Source organism: Engystomops pustulosus, chromosome 1 (genome assembly GCF_040894005.1).
Source record: "Engystomops pustulosus chromosome 1, aEngPut4.maternal, whole genome shotgun sequence".
In the NCBI taxonomy this organism is placed as follows: domain Eukaryota; kingdom Metazoa; phylum Chordata; class Amphibia; order Anura; family Leptodactylidae; genus Engystomops; species Engystomops pustulosus.
The window spans coordinates 68,788,386-68,806,762 of NC_092411.1; the positions used below are offsets into that span (position 1 = coordinate 68,788,386).

General features: G+C 40.8%; 2 protein-coding genes across 6 annotated transcripts in view; both read left to right on the forward strand.

Annotated features, from left to right (window-relative positions):
- The first annotated feature begins 1,847 nt into the window (after positions 1–1,847).
- Positions 1,848–7,979, forward strand: PSMD9 (proteasome 26S subunit, non-ATPase 9). Of its 2 annotated transcripts, none has more exons than XM_072143647.1 (6): positions 1,848–2,039; positions 2,764–2,866; positions 3,701–3,894; positions 6,478–6,579; positions 6,707–6,795; positions 7,399–7,976. In XM_072143647.1, the coding sequence occupies exons 1-6, from the start codon at positions 1,926–1,928 to the stop codon at positions 7,424–7,426; spliced, it is 630 nt and encodes a 209-aa protein (XP_071999748.1). In that variant the 5' UTR covers positions 1,848–1,925; the 3' UTR covers positions 7,427–7,976. The 2 variants fall into 2 exon arrangements, with proteins under 2 accessions (XP_071999748.1, XP_071999756.1); XM_072143655.1 differs by lacking the exon at positions 1,848–2,039 and adding an exon at positions 2,055–2,181 and having other exon boundaries at positions 7,399–7,979.
- A 7,511-nt stretch (positions 7,980–15,490) lies between these two features.
- The window catches only part of CFAP251 (cilia and flagella associated protein 251), a 43,138-nt gene continuing 40,251 nt past the window's right edge, over positions 15,491–18,377 (forward strand). For 2 of the 4 annotated variants that reach the window (XM_072143670.1, XM_072143698.1), the window contains exons 1-2: positions 15,491–15,719; positions 17,980–18,252. In XM_072143670.1, coding sequence (XP_071999771.1) covers positions 17,986–18,252 — 267 coding nt within the window. In that variant the 5' untranslated portion in view covers positions 15,491–15,719; positions 17,980–17,985. The other 2 variants (XM_072143680.1, XM_072143690.1) reach the window with 2 other exon arrangements.

Here is an 18,377-nt window from a genome sequence, read left to right on the forward strand (position 1 = left end):
TGCCAATATGCATGTAATGATGTTCATCCTTTTTGTAAGTGTGGCAAGTTGGATGCCGGGGCCCCCTGCCACTGCGAGCCCCATAGCAGCTGCTATGTCTGCTACTGCTGCAGTTACGCTCCTGGTTCCATGCGGGGGAGTGATGAAATCTTGGATTTTTCTGGTAGCAAAAGATTACAAATGTTAGTAACTTTCTTCATGGCAAAAAGCAATAGTATGATCATGTTACCAGTCAATTGTAATATAATATTAAATGATATTTACCATCAAAATCAAGCATGATAAACCAAAGACACTTATAGATCCAGGCACTGAGACTGTGGTAATATTCTTATATTCGTTATCCATGGCCACCTTCTAAAATCAACTTTTTTTTTAATATGCGCTCTGTCTGATGTAATACTCTGCCTGATAGTGATGTAATATATGCGCTCAGCCTGATGGTGATATAATATATCCTTTTTTTGATACTGATGTAATATATGCTCTCCGCCTGATAGTAATATAGTTGCCCCATGATACAGACAGGTCAAATTTTTCTGTAGGTGTGTCCATCATAAGCCATAGTCAACAATAGCACATTTGTTACTGTGTCACACTGCATCATAATCAGTTTTTAGGTGGTTTTGGGTGTAGTTTCTTATTTTAAGCCCTTGTCGAGCGGTGACGTTCCGCAAAGCCGTGGTGTGACAGTGGGTGTATGAAGAGGGCTCATGGACTGAAATGCTATAAAGTTATGGAATTTTGAAATTTGGGAGTGAAAAATGGAATTGCAAAAACGAAAAAGGACTGTTTTCTTAAGGGGTTAACAGGTGAACAACATAACCGAAACCGGAGAATCCCATTTATTGAACAAGTTTCCCCTTCTAAATAAAATTCACCTGTTCAGCTAATGTCTTTCACCTATTAAATTAATAAAACTGCACCTAAAACCACCTCAAAACCATACTTGGCGTTTGCATTGCGTTTACAGGCAGAGCCCGATCTCATATGAGTTTCCATTAAAACGCATGCTAAAAAAACATCGTCTGGTGTCTTGCATTTATCTACTTAACAACGTGTGATGCATAGTTAGGCTGCGTTCAAACGTTGCGTTTTCATTGTGTTTTGGAACGCATTACAACAGCTACGGACATCATTGGGGAGTAACAATCTGTCTCCATGACAGACTCGGGTCTCCAAGACACAAGCCTGTATGATTTCTGAGCACTTGTTACAATTGTAGTATGGCAGTATATGGTAGGATCAATCAGACAACCTAGGGTTAAAGTACCCTAGTGGGTCTGAAAAATAGTAAAAATTAAAAAAAAAAAAAAAAGTCAATAAATAAAAAATACAAAAGTTTCCCTAAAACTGATATAAATATAGGAATAGGGGTATTAAATAAGGAAGGAGGGGCATTAGATGTAACTGAGTTACATAAGGAAGCCCATGGGACTGGCAACAAGAAGGGGGTATTACACTATGTGGGGGTGGTGGATATTATACATTACTAGGGGTAGGATAAGGGGCAGGGTAATAAGTGTTGGGGTTTGCTTTCTAGGGTAGAAAGTCCTGTTTCTATAGCCATGGACCACTATAGTAGTACTCCTATAGTAGTAATCAGACGACTGACAAGTTTAACAACTATAACTAGGGGATTTATTTTTTACACCCATCACACTGACTGTGATGAGTTTGTGTGGTTTTGTCCTGCCAGCTGTAATTCTCATGCAGTACGTACAGTGCGATTCATGTTGTTACACAACTACTGGAACATTCACAAGCTTTATTCCTAGTTTCTTTGTATTGGTACTGTACTAACTGCGCATGACTGAATCTCGCTAACTTGTTTTTCTGTTACGCGCTGCATGCTTTTTGTCCCTCTGAGGTATTCGGATTTGTAGTCCTTCGCAGCCGTAGTTGTAGTCTGCGGTAGTGAAGCTATGTCTGAACCTGGGAGCACATCAGCCGTTTCCATGCGGGATGTTCAGCAGCTGATCGCCAGGAAGGACGAGATCGAGGCGCAGATAAAGGCTTATTATGATGTCCTGGAGGATGTAAGTAGGAGGGAAGCGGCCATTTCCAGATAGCGTGCTGTGTCATCACAACTTGTCAGTCAGTGCACTTGTACTATATGAGGGCTGTACCTATACACACACTAATCATTATACTGCTTGTAGATGTATGTATATATATCTGGTAAGTCATATATACGCATACATATATACACACAGGGATGAATCTAGTATGTAACATGCAGACACTTGTACTCTGTTCTGGGGCCTGGATTAGGCATTAGCTGATTGGAAGTTTTCATAATTTTCAAATATATTTCTAGAAAACAAGGAATGATCTTTATTATTGCGTTGAAGAAGTTGTACAGTCTGCGTTTTCAGATGCTCGTGTCCATTGGCCCTGCCTGATATTGCAGCTCATTCTTACAGACAGAAGGGGCTCTGTTTCTTTCTGGGAGATAAAATACTCAAATACTAGACATCCCCTTTATTTTTTTTGTGACACAGTTTAGGGATATTTTAGGACAGCCTGCTTTGACAGTTGTACATAGCAGTGTTCCTAACATGAAATAAAGACTTTTTTGGACTGAAAACTGTGCAAGGGCGAGAAATGTGTAAATAAAGTGATCACTGGGCACCATATCAGTCCTGTCAGTGTCTGTAGGAACACACTCTCACACCCTCAGGGTCTAACTAATGCATTTGTGCAAAACATGTTGCTAAACTAAAATCTAACTAATATGAAACTATATAATTTGTTTTACAGCAGAAGAATATTGGAATGGAAGAAACCCTGGTTGACCGAGAAGGATACCCAAGAGCAGACATCGATATTTACCAAGTGCGAACTGCACGGCATAACATCATCTGTGAGCCCTTCTACTTTGCTTGCTAAGTACCCATTTTATTATAGAATAAAATCATATCCTGATGGACCTCAAGTGACTATAATGGGGTCCATTGGTATTCTTTTATGGAATGTTATTTCATTGGACAAAGTATTACAAAACACTATGCATTTTTCTATGCATAGTTCCATAGCTGGTTATGAGGATTTGAAAATAGCCTTGTAAATTCTGATTTATGTAGATATATACATGGAGGAGACTTTCAGGACTGTTTGGGTCATTAAACAACTCACAAGTCCTCTCTATATTTCACTTTGGGATAGTTACTTTTAGCAGCATAAATCTGCTTCTAGAGTCACACTACCACTACTTGAGACTGTAAAGATGTCTGTGATACCGTTATAATAATTCCTATCTCACAGATATAAATATGGAGCTTGCAGCTCTCAGCCTTCCTGACTATATACTTATGGTACATAAAATATAGAGGATATTATCAATACACTCCTAGCTAATAGAAGTGGTTTTGCCTCTTAATGGTCAAGTGATGCTGTGCCGCTGCATCATAGGATTGATAGGAAAGCAGGGAAATCGGTATAGAGGATAGACAGAACTGAAAAAGTATGTGCCGGGCGTGATATCCTGTAAGGTCACTGGGGAAGTGCACTTTTTTTTGCTTTACTTGTGATAATTACTGCTACTATGGACAGTCTAAGCCATTCAGGCAGCTTCTATTGATCAGTTTAATATCTTTGCACAGAACTCAGTGATTAAGTGATGTGCTGTTTACTATTGTCAGCAGGGTACATTGAGCAGTACATACAATTAATGTGATTTGATATTTTATATTTTTAGGTTTGCAAAATGATCACAAATCCATCATGAAGGAAATTGAGGAGGCCTTACACAACCTACATGCCCGAGACAAAGATAAGCGCCAGCGGGATGAAGCAGAGGCCAAGGTTGAAGCACTACAATGCAACCAAACTTTACCTGATGCCTTTGCCAAAGTTGATGCAGTCACCCCGGGATCTCCAGCTAGCATGTGTGTAAGTGAATGTCTAAGGATTTTTTCGCTTGATACTGTGGCAAAGACGTCCCAAGTGCTTTTTTTTTATAACCAATTGGCTTTCTGTTTGAATAAGGGGGAAAAAGAACCTACAATATGTACAGTAAGTAAAAGAAAATTAAAGGGGTTTTCCCATGAAAGAAAATTCTCAAATTTGAATCCCCTAGTGATGTTTACACAATAAATATAATTTTTTAACCCCTTCTAGTTCTGTGTGCTGACAGTGTGGTTAGATTATCAGAGTACAGGTTTATATACACTTTCATTTAGCTTCTGAACATTTACTACTATCTGACACACAGAAAGAGAGAGACATAACATCCATGAGATGCATATAACACTGACATACTCAGATCTGCTATCACAGCCATAACATACACTGTCAGCTCTGCTGTGCCTCCCTCCCATGAATACAGACCTTATCTGTCTGTAGCTTTTACTCTTGTGTCAGCATTTATTGCATAAATTGAAGGATAGTTACACGAACCTTGTTATTACTTGAGAGTTGGTTTTGATGTATCTTCTGTATTAAATCCTGTAAAACCTTCAATAAAAAAAATTGTTAATCAAAAAATAATACAAAAAGAGAATGAGACACTTTTTTCTTATAATGAGTAATTTATGTTCTGTATAAATGAAGTTTTGCATATTTCTTTGGTTCCTATTATCCCTCTATTGAAATGGGAATTCCTGATCTACTGCAGCAATACTGGGTATAATCCTAATTTGTAGCTATAGCAGGTGAGAATTGATCTATCCCTTTATATGGTCCACGCATAGGAATGTGATTTAAAGAAGGATACTGTTTTTAATAATAAGAGTAAACATTATTGCTTTAATTGAGAAAGACATCTCAAAGACATCTGCATGTCATTGAAATTTCAATGAGATCTGTTTCAAGGTAAGAATGCTGAGTCAAGCCTCCTAATGTCTCTGTTGGCTTGAAGCATTGGACATTTATTTATTGACTCATGCATTTTACAGCAGCAGTTTTGGGGCCTTATTTAACTGCACCCTATTCCTTCCACAACTATAATTTTTTTAAAAAACGGATTGTAGGTGTTTTCTGGACATAAACTAGAAAAATATATAACATACTGTACACTCTTTTAGCGTCCCATAACCTTAGGGCATTACATACGGCTTATAGTATCAGAGTCGAATTAGTGTGGTTCCTAAATCAAGTATCGTGTGCACAAGCAGGATGGTACTGTAACATGTGTTATCTAATATCTGCACGCCAACTGTTCCCACATTTTCCAGGTTATGTGTACTTGTATGTTCTTTTCCAAAAAGAGGAAGTCTGTTTTACAGATGCATCTGTTCCTTTTTAGGATTAAAGGAGCACAATTTAACAACGGTGCTGCAGTGCATGCAAATAAACTTTTATTCTTTGGACTTTAAGGTGCACAATACAAATTGTAGCAAATCTAATCTTCTTACTGGTTGCTATATTTGTGAGTTATTCGCTCCCTTCTGGTGTGTCTATAACCAGTATGAGACTCCAACTGACACAATGGGCCATATTTATCAAAACTAGTGCAATCTGTACTATGTGTAGTTTGCCTGCGGAGCGTGCAGAGTGCTCCAGATTCATCAAAACTGGCGCACAGTCTTTATTAATCTGGCGCTCCCTCCACTGCTCTGGAAGTGTGCACCATCTTTTTGGGGTGCACTTTCTTCATGCTGCAGAATTGTGTCAGAAATAAATGTGGCACAAACTCTGACAAAGCACTAACATGCCCCTTTGGGTGCACATTTTTCCTGTCTTGTTGGACACAACATAAAACTGGTGCAGACACTTTTTAAATAGATTTACAAGCAGTTTGCACGTTCTTTTTGGTGCAAAGTCGGACACAATACTGGCACAAACGCTAATAAGAATGTGGGCCAATATCTTGGACAGGAAGTCCCTATCACTATTCATTCCATATTCACATTGAGGCTCTCAGATGGTGGATAGCATACCAATCAAGAGTCTGACCTTAATGATGTTACAATGCACTCGATAGGACCCCCCCCCCTCCTGGCCTTCCTATTTCCCTTCTCTCCCTGATGTTTTTTCCCTTTCCCTTCTGTCTTAAAAAGATAATAGCTGTTAATATAGAATTATAATGCATTCGGCGGGTCTTTTTTTTTTTTTTTTTTTTTTGTTTCCACATGGTAGTTTTCCCAGACTAGCCGTGGTTCATGAAAAATGTAATAAAAAACATTGTGAACCACATTGAGGCTCTCATAAAAATGAATAGAGAAATGGTCTTCCCCAGTATATACTATACTTTGTCTTGTGAGCACCAGAAGGGAGATTGTATATACCTGCGGGCAAAAGTAAAAAGATGACAATCTCGACATCAACATGAAACACCTTTCTAACAGGCCAGAGACTAAAGAGCATTTTGGAGTGCTTATTTTAAAAGTTTCTAATATGTGAATATAGGTTATTATATGGTAATTTCTGACATTTTTATGCTGATTTGGAGGGCGGTATCTCGTGAGGCTCTGTATGTGGCATTATTACACTTTACTTCCATGCACATCTTAAATATTTTCTCTCTTTCCTCAGGGATTGCAGGTTGGAGATGAAATAATTGCATTTGGTTCAGTGAATACAAATAACTTTCAGACTCTACAAAATATTGCCACCGTTGTCCAGCACAGTGAGGGGGTAAGTGCACATGTAAAAGGTCTTCTACTACCACAGGGTAAGCTTATATACTAGAATGTGGTTAACAGATCCCTCTCCTGTAGAAGTTGATGGCAGTGTTTAACTGTCAGTTTTATTGTGATTTCAGAAACCATTAAGCGTGACTGTTGTGCGAGATGGAAAGTCAGTTCATTTGGGACTTACACCTCAACGATGGAATGGAAAAGGGCTTTTAGGGTAGGTTGAATGGGCATTTTCTCAATTTGATCAGTAATCAGTATTACATGTGTGTATCCTGAATACATTTGAATTGCGATGAGCATTACCCTGTGTCTTCCACACTGAGCTGGTTAGAGGTGCTGAAACCGGTAAATGTGTCAAGTCTACAATTTTTCTGCTACTCCCTAGAGGTGAAGTGGAGTTACAAGAACAGCTTAGCTCATTGTGCTGTGGTGTTTCTGTATCTCCTATTCACCTTCTATGAGAGTTGTGGAAACCGCCACAGCCACATTCGGCTGATCTGGAGTGGAATACTGATCACCTTGACACTGTAGATGCAGAGCTACTCCCGTCTTGTTTCGAAAGACTTAGATTCCAAAATTTTTTGTCATTGAACTTCTCTGGAGGACCATGCTTTCTGTTTGCCAATAATCAATGCCACTGCAAAGTTGCAATAACTTGTTGTAGAATTATTTTGTCTAGATTTCAATAATGCAATAATACATTATACTATTGGCTTATGCAAAGTTTTTCTTAAAAATTAAGTTTTCAAAATGTATAACCTACTTCCTTCTACCTGAATCTGTATGATGTGTAATCTCTTTTTTTTCTTATTTTTAGATGTAACATCATTCCAATAAAAAGATGAACCTTCCAAATACCTAGGATTAAAGTTATTCTACATGCTGTTAAGGTTTTGGGACATGGACTAATTTCAGAGGAACTTGGTTTGCTTTAAAAAAAAAAAAAAAAAAAAAGTACCTTTTTTGCTTTATATTAAAAATTTGAGTAAAAGCGAGTACGATTCATACATTTTGCATTCTTTATTTTTGTTATGTACATGAGTTGCATTTAACTAGTCGAATCCTTATTAGACACTGGAGAAACAATTATCATATCTGAGGCTTTAACTGACCTTGCTGGATTTATATTTGTGCTGTCCTGCGCCTTAAATGAGTTGTTCTGTTTCAGCAAATACTGTATATACTCGAGTATAAGCCGACCCAAGTATAAGCCGAGACCCCTAATTTCAACACAAAAAACTGGGAAAATTTATTGACTCGAGTATAAGCCAAGGGTGGGAAATGCATTGGTCACAGCCTCCCAGTATATAGCCAGCAAGACCCCTGTAGTGTATAGCCTGCCCAGCCCCTGTAGTATATAGCCTGCCCAGTCTGTCTCCGATGCTCCGGGTCCTTTGGTCCTCTTGGGATTCTTCCGCTCCTCTTCGGGTCTTCACGCTTGGCCAGCACACAGAATTACGTCAGCTGCTTGCCAACATCTGCAGCTGCGAGGGGACCCAAAGGGATCAGAAGGTCCCGCGGCGGCACCCGAGCAACGAAACAAGCATAGGACCTACGGGCGACGTCGGAAAGATGAGTTTTGACTTTTTTTTTTTTTCTTGACTTGAGAATAAGCCGAGTTAGGGTTTTTAAGAACAAATTTTGTGCTGAAAAACTAGGCTTATTGTTAGGGATTTTTATGCAGGGCCCCAACAGCCCTCTTGACTTTTGTAAGGTGAGTCCTAATTAACCCTTTGAGGGAGGATGAGATAGCTGCCGGCAGACTGTTTATTTCAAACAGATACAGCTATATTTTAACACATAGAGATCAGCATTTGGGGTGTTGTATGAATGGAGATAAGGTACTTAGATTCTATTGGCCATTATGCTTTTGTACCAGCACATTCTGGGAAAAATGACTAGGCCTTGTTTACAGCCATGCTTATCTACACAATGGCTCCTAGAAGCTTCTTCATAACCAAAATAAATAACAAGAATACAGAGGCCCGAAGGACGGTAAGAAATGCCAAGGTTATTGTGAAAAGGCAAACAACAGTTTAAATGAGAAAAATAGCTGAATTAAAACATTTAACTCTATAGCTTCTTAGAGGGAAGCATACCCCCCCCCAAGGTGGCCGCTGTATCTAAGATGGCGGACAGTAGTCAAGATGGCGTCCGAAACCAGTGCGACCTCCTTAACACTTATACTATTACCATATATACTAGTATATATAACAATGTTTTTGTTTGTATAATGTAAAGTTGTATACATTTATCATATACTTTATCTATCTGCTCCTCATGGTTTTCGAGATCTCTGCTTGCTGGCATTTAGAATGAAGCATCAATAGTTACGTTCATTGGATAGAAATCTGTCTATGGTAATGTGATGGACACGGTTGCACTGGAAATAAACAATGACACTCCCTACTCAATGACAGCCATCAGAGATCTAAAACATGAGGAAATTACACACTATATTGGTAATCTGTAAGCTTTTATTATACAAATAATATTATGTGTTTAAATTGACAACCCCTTTAAAGTGTAAAACTTTTGAAATGTTTTAGGGCAGGTAATTTTAAGTCCTTTTGAAATTGGATTAGTTACCCAAATCCTGCTCCTACCTCCTGTATTCTGCAGCCTTCCCCCTGTTGTTAGTGACTCCTTAGATTGATGTTACTAGGCATATTCCGTCTTCACTGAGGAGCTGATTCTCCTCTCCCTGCTGTCAGCTGTTTACCTCGGGGTTCAGTCTTCCAGTTCTCAGTCATGTGCTGCCAGGAGCCTTCACTAATTTAGTAACCACACAACTAAACTTCTCTCTCCCTCCGCTTTCCCTACACTTGTATCTAAACAACTAAACCACACAGAGAGAAACTGCAGCCCCCCCCCCTCCCCCATCACCTCACACAAGGAAGTGGCAGGAGACTCTCCAAGTGTTCAAGCTGCCCCATCATGTGCTGAGCTGAAGTTTTACTTAGATAGATAGTTAGGAAATACATAGATAGGATATAGATAGATGTGGTGTCACTGGTCAGCAGCAGGCGCTTGTGATGATGTCACAGGAGGCAGGTCCTTCTTGCTGTAGTTTTTTTGAGAGCTGGAAACCCTGGTTGCTATGGGCCAAAAAATATACTTAATGAGCACCGAGGTGCAAAATACTTTGAGGAATGATTCCCAAGGACACCGGGAGCAGAGTTATGTTTTAAATTTTTTTTATTGCTCAGAATGACTGTTACACTTTAAGCTTACCATCCACATTATACAATTGTCTTCAGAACTCACTAAGTTTAGTGAAGCATTTGACCATCTAATGTGTATACAGGCTTCCTATTTTCAGTGGTCTGAAGGAATGCCTGACTGCCTAATCCAGGGGTCCCCAAACTTTTTATATAGGGGGCCGTTCACTGTCCCTCTCAGACTGTTGGAGGGCCGGACTAAAGTTTAAAAATAAATAGTGGTACCCTGTTGTTATCCCTACGTGGATAACTCTTTCTTCCGTTTTTACCTGTTTTGATTTTCTTGTTATTGTTCATTGTTTGTTGAACTGACTCTCAATAAACTGATTCAACATAAATAGTGGTACATGTGACTGCATCCATAATACACTGCCCTCCTCAATTCATTATTTAATATACTGCACCCCTGTTGTGAACTATTTTATATATTGGCCCAATGAATTAATTAATTGGGTAAATGAATTATTAAATATACTGGGACCCCTCTCTATTAATTATTGAACATGCTGCCCCCCCCCCCATTATATACTAGACTGCCCCTCATAATTATTTCTTATGTCCCCTCCACCATTAATTACTTCATATGCTGCCGCTCCACCATTAAATATTTCCTATGCTGCCCCCTAACACTTATTATTTCCTATTCTGGCCCTCCACCATTAATTATTTCCTATGCCGCCCCCCACCATTCATTATTTCCTATGCTACTCCTCGTTATTAATTATTTTCTATGCTGCCCCCCGTAATTAACAATTTCTTATGCTGCCCCTCGTAATTATTTCCTATGCTGCCCCACCACCATCAATTAATTCATATGCTGCCCCTCCACCATTATTTCCTATGCTACCCCACCACAATCTTTTTACTGCTGTACTCCCCTCTGGCTCCCGTGTCTTTCTTCTGGTTGCTGCTGGACAGGAAGGAGTGAGTGGCCGCGTGACGTCATCACGCAGCTGTGCATCCAGGTTCTAGGGGTGATGTGCGCCAGGGTTGTCTTCCGGCCACATCACTCCACCTGTAAAAATAGTGCTTGAGCTGCCGTTTCCGGCCACATCAAGCACTATACTGTGATGGGCAGGAGCTTGCCCGAAGGCTGCAGTCTGCCGGCCCGACTCTGGTCGGATACGACGGGGGGGTGAGGGCCGTAGTTTGGGGATCCATGGCCTAATCCACTGCCAGAAGTGTAGGGAAGCGGCTTGGTCTCCTCTCTCAATCTAGGGATTATGGAAGTTGATTGAGCCATGTTTACATATATTTGTGGTATCTGGTGAGATAACATCCAGCATCATTTTCCCTTCTTTAATGCGTTGGTCCAACATCCTTCTGCTCCGGTACTATAAAGGGTAAAAGTTCATCCGCAATATATACTTTTAACTTTCTAAACTTGTCTCCATGGTGATCACTTGTCATCTGCTAGAAAAGATTCAAAGTATAATAATACATTTTTTTTATAAAGCATCATATTCTGCAGCACTTGGGGTACATATACAAAATAACTCCTGCATCGGGTTTCTTTCTGCTGGTTAAGTATCTTTGACCATCCCCCGTGACCACCTGACATGATCTGGTGGGCAGTCATGGAGGCCGGTCAAAGACGCTTAGCGGCCGTTGTGCCCATATATTTTCCGGCCCTGCATTAGAGAGTAATAATGGTCAGATTAAGTAATAGGAATGAGGGCCTTGCTTGCTAGAGGTGAGACACCGGAAACAGTCCATACTATGGTAAATATAGGTACCCTTTTATTATTTGAACCTATTGTCATGGGTGCTCCTGCAACCTATGTTTCGAGTTGCAGGCGCACCCGTGTGCTCCCTCTCGCCTGCAGCTTCACTTACCTAGCCTTGCAGCAGCGACGGTCAGTGTGCATGCTGGCTGTCTAAAATTTAAAGGGCCAGCACACTGCTAATTGGCACTGGCCACCTGACAACCTTTAAATTCTCAACCTTTTCCTGTGACCTCTGCCGGATCTCTGTGCTTCTATGCATAAGAGAAAGCTTTGTTCCATGCCCTTTGCGATTATCCTGATTTCCTATTGTGACCGTGATTCCGTTCCTGACTCAGATCCCGGGCTGCCTGTCCTGACCTACTCCTACGTCCCTTTTATATGTGAAGCAGCTTTGGTACACCATCTGCGCGTGACATCACCGGCTTTCCGGCACATCCTATGTAGGCGCGCGCACGGTCGTGTGCTTGGAGCGCCGAAGCTGCTTCACATATAAAGATAAAAAAAAGTGTTTAAACCACAATATTGCGGTTTATGACAATAACGAAAATATGCTCCGGCACCAGCTCACCCTGAGCTGCTCGGTATTTGAAGCTTACAACTACTATTTCACGTGGTAGGTTTCCTTTAAGTGCTAGAGGAATTTTTGTTTTTCAATTTAAACTCTATACACCATCCTGTGTCTTTCCCCTCTTCTATGGAATTAGAGCAAATGGTAGGGTAGTGCACAACATCCAGTTACAGGTAAGCTGAGAAATACTTTTCTATTTTTTGGATTCTACGGAAAGTCATTATAAGTAATTAAGTACCACTGTCATAGAAACCCATAGGCAGCCACCGAAGACATCACAGGGGGAGACACCCGCCCTGTATGGAGAGGCTCAGACAGCCAGACCTCTCCATACAAGCTAAGGCCCCTTTCCCATGAACGTTCTTGGCCTGTGGAAACAGATCAATATCCGTGAGTACAGTGTAGTGGATGGAGTCAGAAATATGAAGCAAGGACTCCCTATATGCTGCCCAAACAGCAGGGTGAGCAATGTAACAGATGTTGCTGTCACGGGACTGCTGTTCAATACAATTTAAGGACTCCTCTCCACTGTGCTCAAGTTTTAACCTCCTAGTGATGATTACGTAAAAAGTAATTTTTAACCCCTTACTTTACAATTTTACTCAGTTGTATTGCTATGTTAGCTCCTATAACTCACTGATGGTCATTGTAAGATTCCAGAATGTGGTCAGGGACTCTCTAAGCAGACATTTCATGATCCCTCTGTGTTATGAGATGCTGTGTGCTGACAATGTGCTTAGGTAATCAGTACAGGTTTAGCTACACTTTTATTTAGCTTCTGAATGTTATAATAGTATCTGGCACATAGAAAAAGAGAGATTTGACAGATCAGAGATTATGAGATCCAGGAGATGCCTATTACACACAATGACTCAGTTAGTTCTCCTACATCTGAGCTATAACAAAAACTCTCAGCCCTGCTACATCTGAGTAATAACATTCACAGAGTGCCTCCCTCCCCTGGATAAAGACTTTCTCTTGCCTGTAGCTTGTAGATTAAGTTTGTGCACGATGCTGCTTGCCGGCAGGAAGTGTCTGTGTGTGAGCTGGTCTTGTAATGTAGGGGGAAGGAGAAGAAATCACACAGCAGACTAGTGACGGGATGTCCGGCTCTAAGTGAGCTGGATCATTAGGCTCAGTTTACTAAGAAGTGCCAGCTCTACTGGCTCCTTATCAAATATAATTGGGAGCCTCAGTCCAGCCAGTTCCCCTACTCCACGCCACTTTTAACCCGATTTTATCCGGTTAAAGGTGGCATGGTGAGCCAATATAGTGGTGCGGTTAAGTGTAGTTCAAGTCAAAGTGCTGGCAGTTTCGGTACGTTCGTGAACGAAACATCACTAGAGCACCCGGGAGAAGTAATTCATGAGAAGAATTCGTCCTACCAGACCATAAAAATCTGAATCCCAGGCAATCGGAATTGGACTGAGAGAGAAAGGTTGGAATTATATCTGTGAAATGCTGTATTTTTGTAAATAACAATGAATTAGAGAATGTGTTTTTTTTGTTATCCTGAGTACATCTAAGAATCTTGTCTTTGTGGGAATACCCTTTAATATCAGTTGTATAAGGATTTTATAGGGGAGTATATTTTGTAAGATATTGATTTTGAAAAGAGGGGACATGGTGGTGCGGGCCGTGTTACATGGAAGCAAGTTAGACAAGAGGATTGGGGCTGTATGAGAAGAGCTGCAGGATCACATCAGATCCCCTGAATTTAGAAGATCATTGCACTCAATTTCTACTGTTCTTATAAATGATTGCTGCCCTCGGCTCCTGACAGCTACATGTGGATATATGGTCGAGATACAGGCAGTGCTTGGACCTGAGAAGGGAAAGTCCCACTGGGGCTTATTTACTATGGGTCACTCTCCTCACTCGTCGAACTTTGCACCTTTTTCTGGGTTTGCACGGCTTGAACAGGTATTTAACAGGTGTCTGCACTGGCATTGTGTCGCACACGATCTGTTTCTGCCGCCGCTGCGCTGGCTTCCATGTAACACAAATTGGGGGGCGTGCCATCGTACGATCCGACTGATTCGGACTGAGCGTGGGATTTAACTTACAAATTGTGTCGCAAGACAATGCACTTACATGCACTAGGAAGAAGAAGGTGATCTCCGTCGGCCTGAGCGGGGAAGCAACACATTAGTGAATCACTGCAGAGAGCATTCTCGACGGACAATGCACTTTTGGTGAATTCCGCGTAAACGTGCCCCAATATTTTCTCAATGATGCAGCATCCAGTAGTTGAAAAATACTCCTGTGAAAGGCAAATTATTTTTACCATTATCTAGAACAAATAAGAATTTAGGTCTTCTGTATCAGAAAATAATAGTCATGGTTATAGTTATTACACAATATGTTAAAAAGAAGGAAATAAGTACACTTTTGAAACTGGCTGGATAAATCAAATCCAAGTTTACTGCACGGGGCCATGAGAATTATGGAGATCATACAGATAGCTTTATCTCCTATTAAAGGGGTTTTCCCACCAAACAAGTTAGGCCCTATCCACAGAATAGGGCCTAACTTGCTGATCAGTGGGGGTCCTAGTAATTAGAACCCCACAGATCAGTTGGACCCCTCGTCCGGTCCCCAAGATGAGTGGTGCAGACACCTGCGCTCGTCTGTTCTGCTCCAGTCATCTCTATGGATTTGACAGAGATTGCGGCGCTAGGCCATAGAGATGACTGGAGCAGAACAAACATGCACGGCCGTCTGCTCCATTCATCTCGGGAAGCGACAAGGGGTTTTGTCAGAGGTACCTCGGATCTCATTGGACCCCTGTTCTCGTGATCTGTAGGTAGAGCCTAACTTGTTTGGTGGGAAAAAACAAAAATGCACTGACAGGTTTTCTTTAAATGCCTTTTCTTGTATGTATTGAAAAACACTAATAAAAAGAAAATAATCAAGTGATACATTCAAGCTTCTTAGTGAATATGAATTTTTATGAAATTGGATCTAAAGCAAAAAAAAGACTAGCGAAAGCAAGACCATTTTATAAAATGTAAAATAAGAATAAATAAGACACGCGTCCATAACCTTTACCTTTGTAACCACCACCAATTGTTAGGAAAATATCCAAAGCAGTAAAAAAAAAAAAACTTTCTAAAGCACATTTAATGAAAGAAACAATACAAATGAATCCTGGGCTGATGGATCGAAAAAGCAGACAAAAAGGTTCAATAAAACACATGGATTAAAACAGTAATTATATTTCAGTAATTATGTTTCAGTACAGACTGAAACAACTCCTATCATGATTTGTGTAGAATACTGTGAGTTGTAGTTATGGGCTGTGGACCTGATCTCCACAATGTCCAGGTGCAGCAGCCATGATGAGATGTCACCCGCCAGCACTGGAGCTGTTATTCCTTCTTCATAGGAATGGAGGAACCGGAGCCCAAGGCACGGCTGCAGGTCACACAGGACGCATCAGTCCTGCACTGAGGGCTGTTCCACACTTGCGAGTGTCATCCAACAGCAGCGGAAGCGCGAGCTGCCTGCCCACAATCCTGTGCGGGGATGACCTGTACCGTGTGACCATGGTAACCCAGTATGGTTTACTCCTCGGTATCTAGGTAACAGCACCGAGGGGTCTGCGTGCGCTGCGCTCTAGGTAAGAGATGATATTATACGATGGGAGCGGCTGAGCTGTGTGCGCTGTATATTCTGTGGATTGCACATGTGACGCAGTCTTCCTGATCATTGATATTTTCTAGCTGTAATAACTGGTGTGTAATCATTTTATTCCCATTTCATGTGATATCAGGTATTGAACACATTTGCTGATTGATTCCCCCTCACGGTTGTATCACAGTGATGTAATAGTATGTAATGCGCTGCTCTGTACGTGACATTTTTATTCTTCTGATTCTTATAGAAATCTTGTAATATTTTCATATTAGACAAGTTAGAAAATATTGCAATGATTGGTTTGATAGCGCGGCTGTGTTTACAACTTGTAATGTGCCTGATCCCCTGTGTGTCCATTATCCATTAGTGCACAGCCATTTATGGTCTTGGATTTATGTTAATATTCTATTTTTGAGATGTAATTGAGATTCCTCTTGTACCTTTCTACATGACCTTATGCTCTTATGCTGCGTTCACCTGTGGAGTTTTGAATTGCGAATTTGAAATGTGATTCAAATACAACAGGGAGGAGTTACACCCGATTACATATGCATTTACACCCAAACTCATGCAATCAATTCAAATGCCATTTATGAAAGCAGCCTGAGGGTGATGGTAGGGAGCTTGGCCCGTTCTTGGTCTGTTTTTAAACGCACTGAAAGCGCACATTTGGCTGATTTGAATCAGTTTTTTCTTCATCTCTGGAAGTGTGAAAATGTTAAGACAGTTTTTTACTTCACATGAATTTTTTTGATTGTACTAGAGCTTAAAGAGAACCCGTCATGCAAAATAACCCCCCTAAACTAAATATATTTTCATAAACTGCCATTAGAGAGCATTGCCTCTATCTCTTCATTGTCCCTCTATATGCCTGTAAACCTAAGCAATGAGGTCCTAAAGCTGTATGCAAATGACCTGTGAAATGTCCAATGAAGCATTAGCATATTCAAGCTGTCCACTCTATTCATGAGTGGGAGGCACAGCCACACCCCCAGTGCATGACTGACAGCCTGTATAATGATGTGAGGCTGTATAATGATGTGCTTCCTGGTGCTGGTGGCAACGCCCCCTGCAGCCTGTGTGTGCATGTGTGTGTGTATAGGAGAGATACAGCAGCTCCAGGATGCAGCCATGTTACAGCAGAATATGTCAGATTCATGTGTAGCTGATGTCTGTGTCTCTCACCTGTATATTAGGAGGATGCAGCATGTCAGCAGATGCAACACACACACTAGCCATGCTTTACTATACATTACACACAGACATGAGCAGGGGGAGGAGAGGGGAGGGGTAACAGGGGTGACATCACTGCCTCTGACCATGTGACCAGCCTCATTTACATAATAAAGAATAGATGATTTTACAATGATTAATGTATGAAATAACTAGATAAAGGCTGGGATGGGATCCTTGTGAGCTGCTCCAACAGGTAGAGGTGACAGGACTAGTGACACAGACCTGATGACAGGTGTCCTTTAAGTGTGACATTTCAAATGAGGATCCTTTTTATGAGGGACTTATGCCAATACAGTTAGTGCAAAGTATTATATACTTTATTATTTTAGATTTGTTCGCTTAGGATTGCATGGGAAACTACCTCAAATGGGACATATTAGTGCTTCACCGGACATAAAGTCTTTTATAGTATCTTTATATGTTTTTTTTTTTTATTGTTGTGTATTCTGTATACTATGTATTTTATATCATGCAAACTGAAGGCTAGAGCTACTTGGCTTTGGCCACAACATGGCCAATGTTTGCAGTGCTGCTCTGCTTTCCTTGCACGTAATGAAAATGCATGTGTTCACTTTCAGGCTGTATTCACGGAGTGACGTTTTTTAATTTGATTTTGAAGCTGCCATGTTTATTACCCTCATTGTATGTTAGGAAGGCATTTGTAGCACAGTGATTTATGGTCACACAACTTTCTTTGCAGTAAGGCTACATTCACACAACTGTATACATAGTCGTCAATGGCCGCATGGAGCTATACGGGGGCAATTTACGCTCCATACACGGGGAAGAAATAGGACATTTCCTATCTTTCCCTATAGTACGGCCCCTATGCAATGCATTTCAAAGGAGAGAAGGGGGTCACCTCTCCTCCTCTCCATCACGGCAGACGTAAGCCCGCCTGCCCGTAGCTGTGAGGGCATATGTTCGTCTAAATGCAGCCTTAAAGTTGCTGTGTAGCTTTAGCTTTAGTGACTACAATTTCTCTAAAACAATGTCCTTATACACAGAACAAAATGTCAATGGATAAAGATGATCTACAGCAAGAAGAAATATCATTTAATGGCGTTGAACAAGATGTCCCACCTCTGCTTAATGAAGAGGAAACAGGAGAGAACATTGATAATCACATGGCAACTTTTACAACTGAGGATTCTCATGAACATCTCCCTGAAGCTGCTAACGGAGATACGGAGGAGCAAGTAAATAAATCACTAACTGAAGTAGAGAGTTCTGCACCTGAAGAAATGGTTCATGATGTAACAAAGAAGGAAGCCATTGAGGTACATGTGACTGTCATAATTACAGGTCGGCACTGCAGTTTTGTATAGAGGAAGGGACTTCTTGTGACATATATCACTATTATTCAGGTAGCACCTTTTGTGGACACTACCGTCCATCTGTGAAA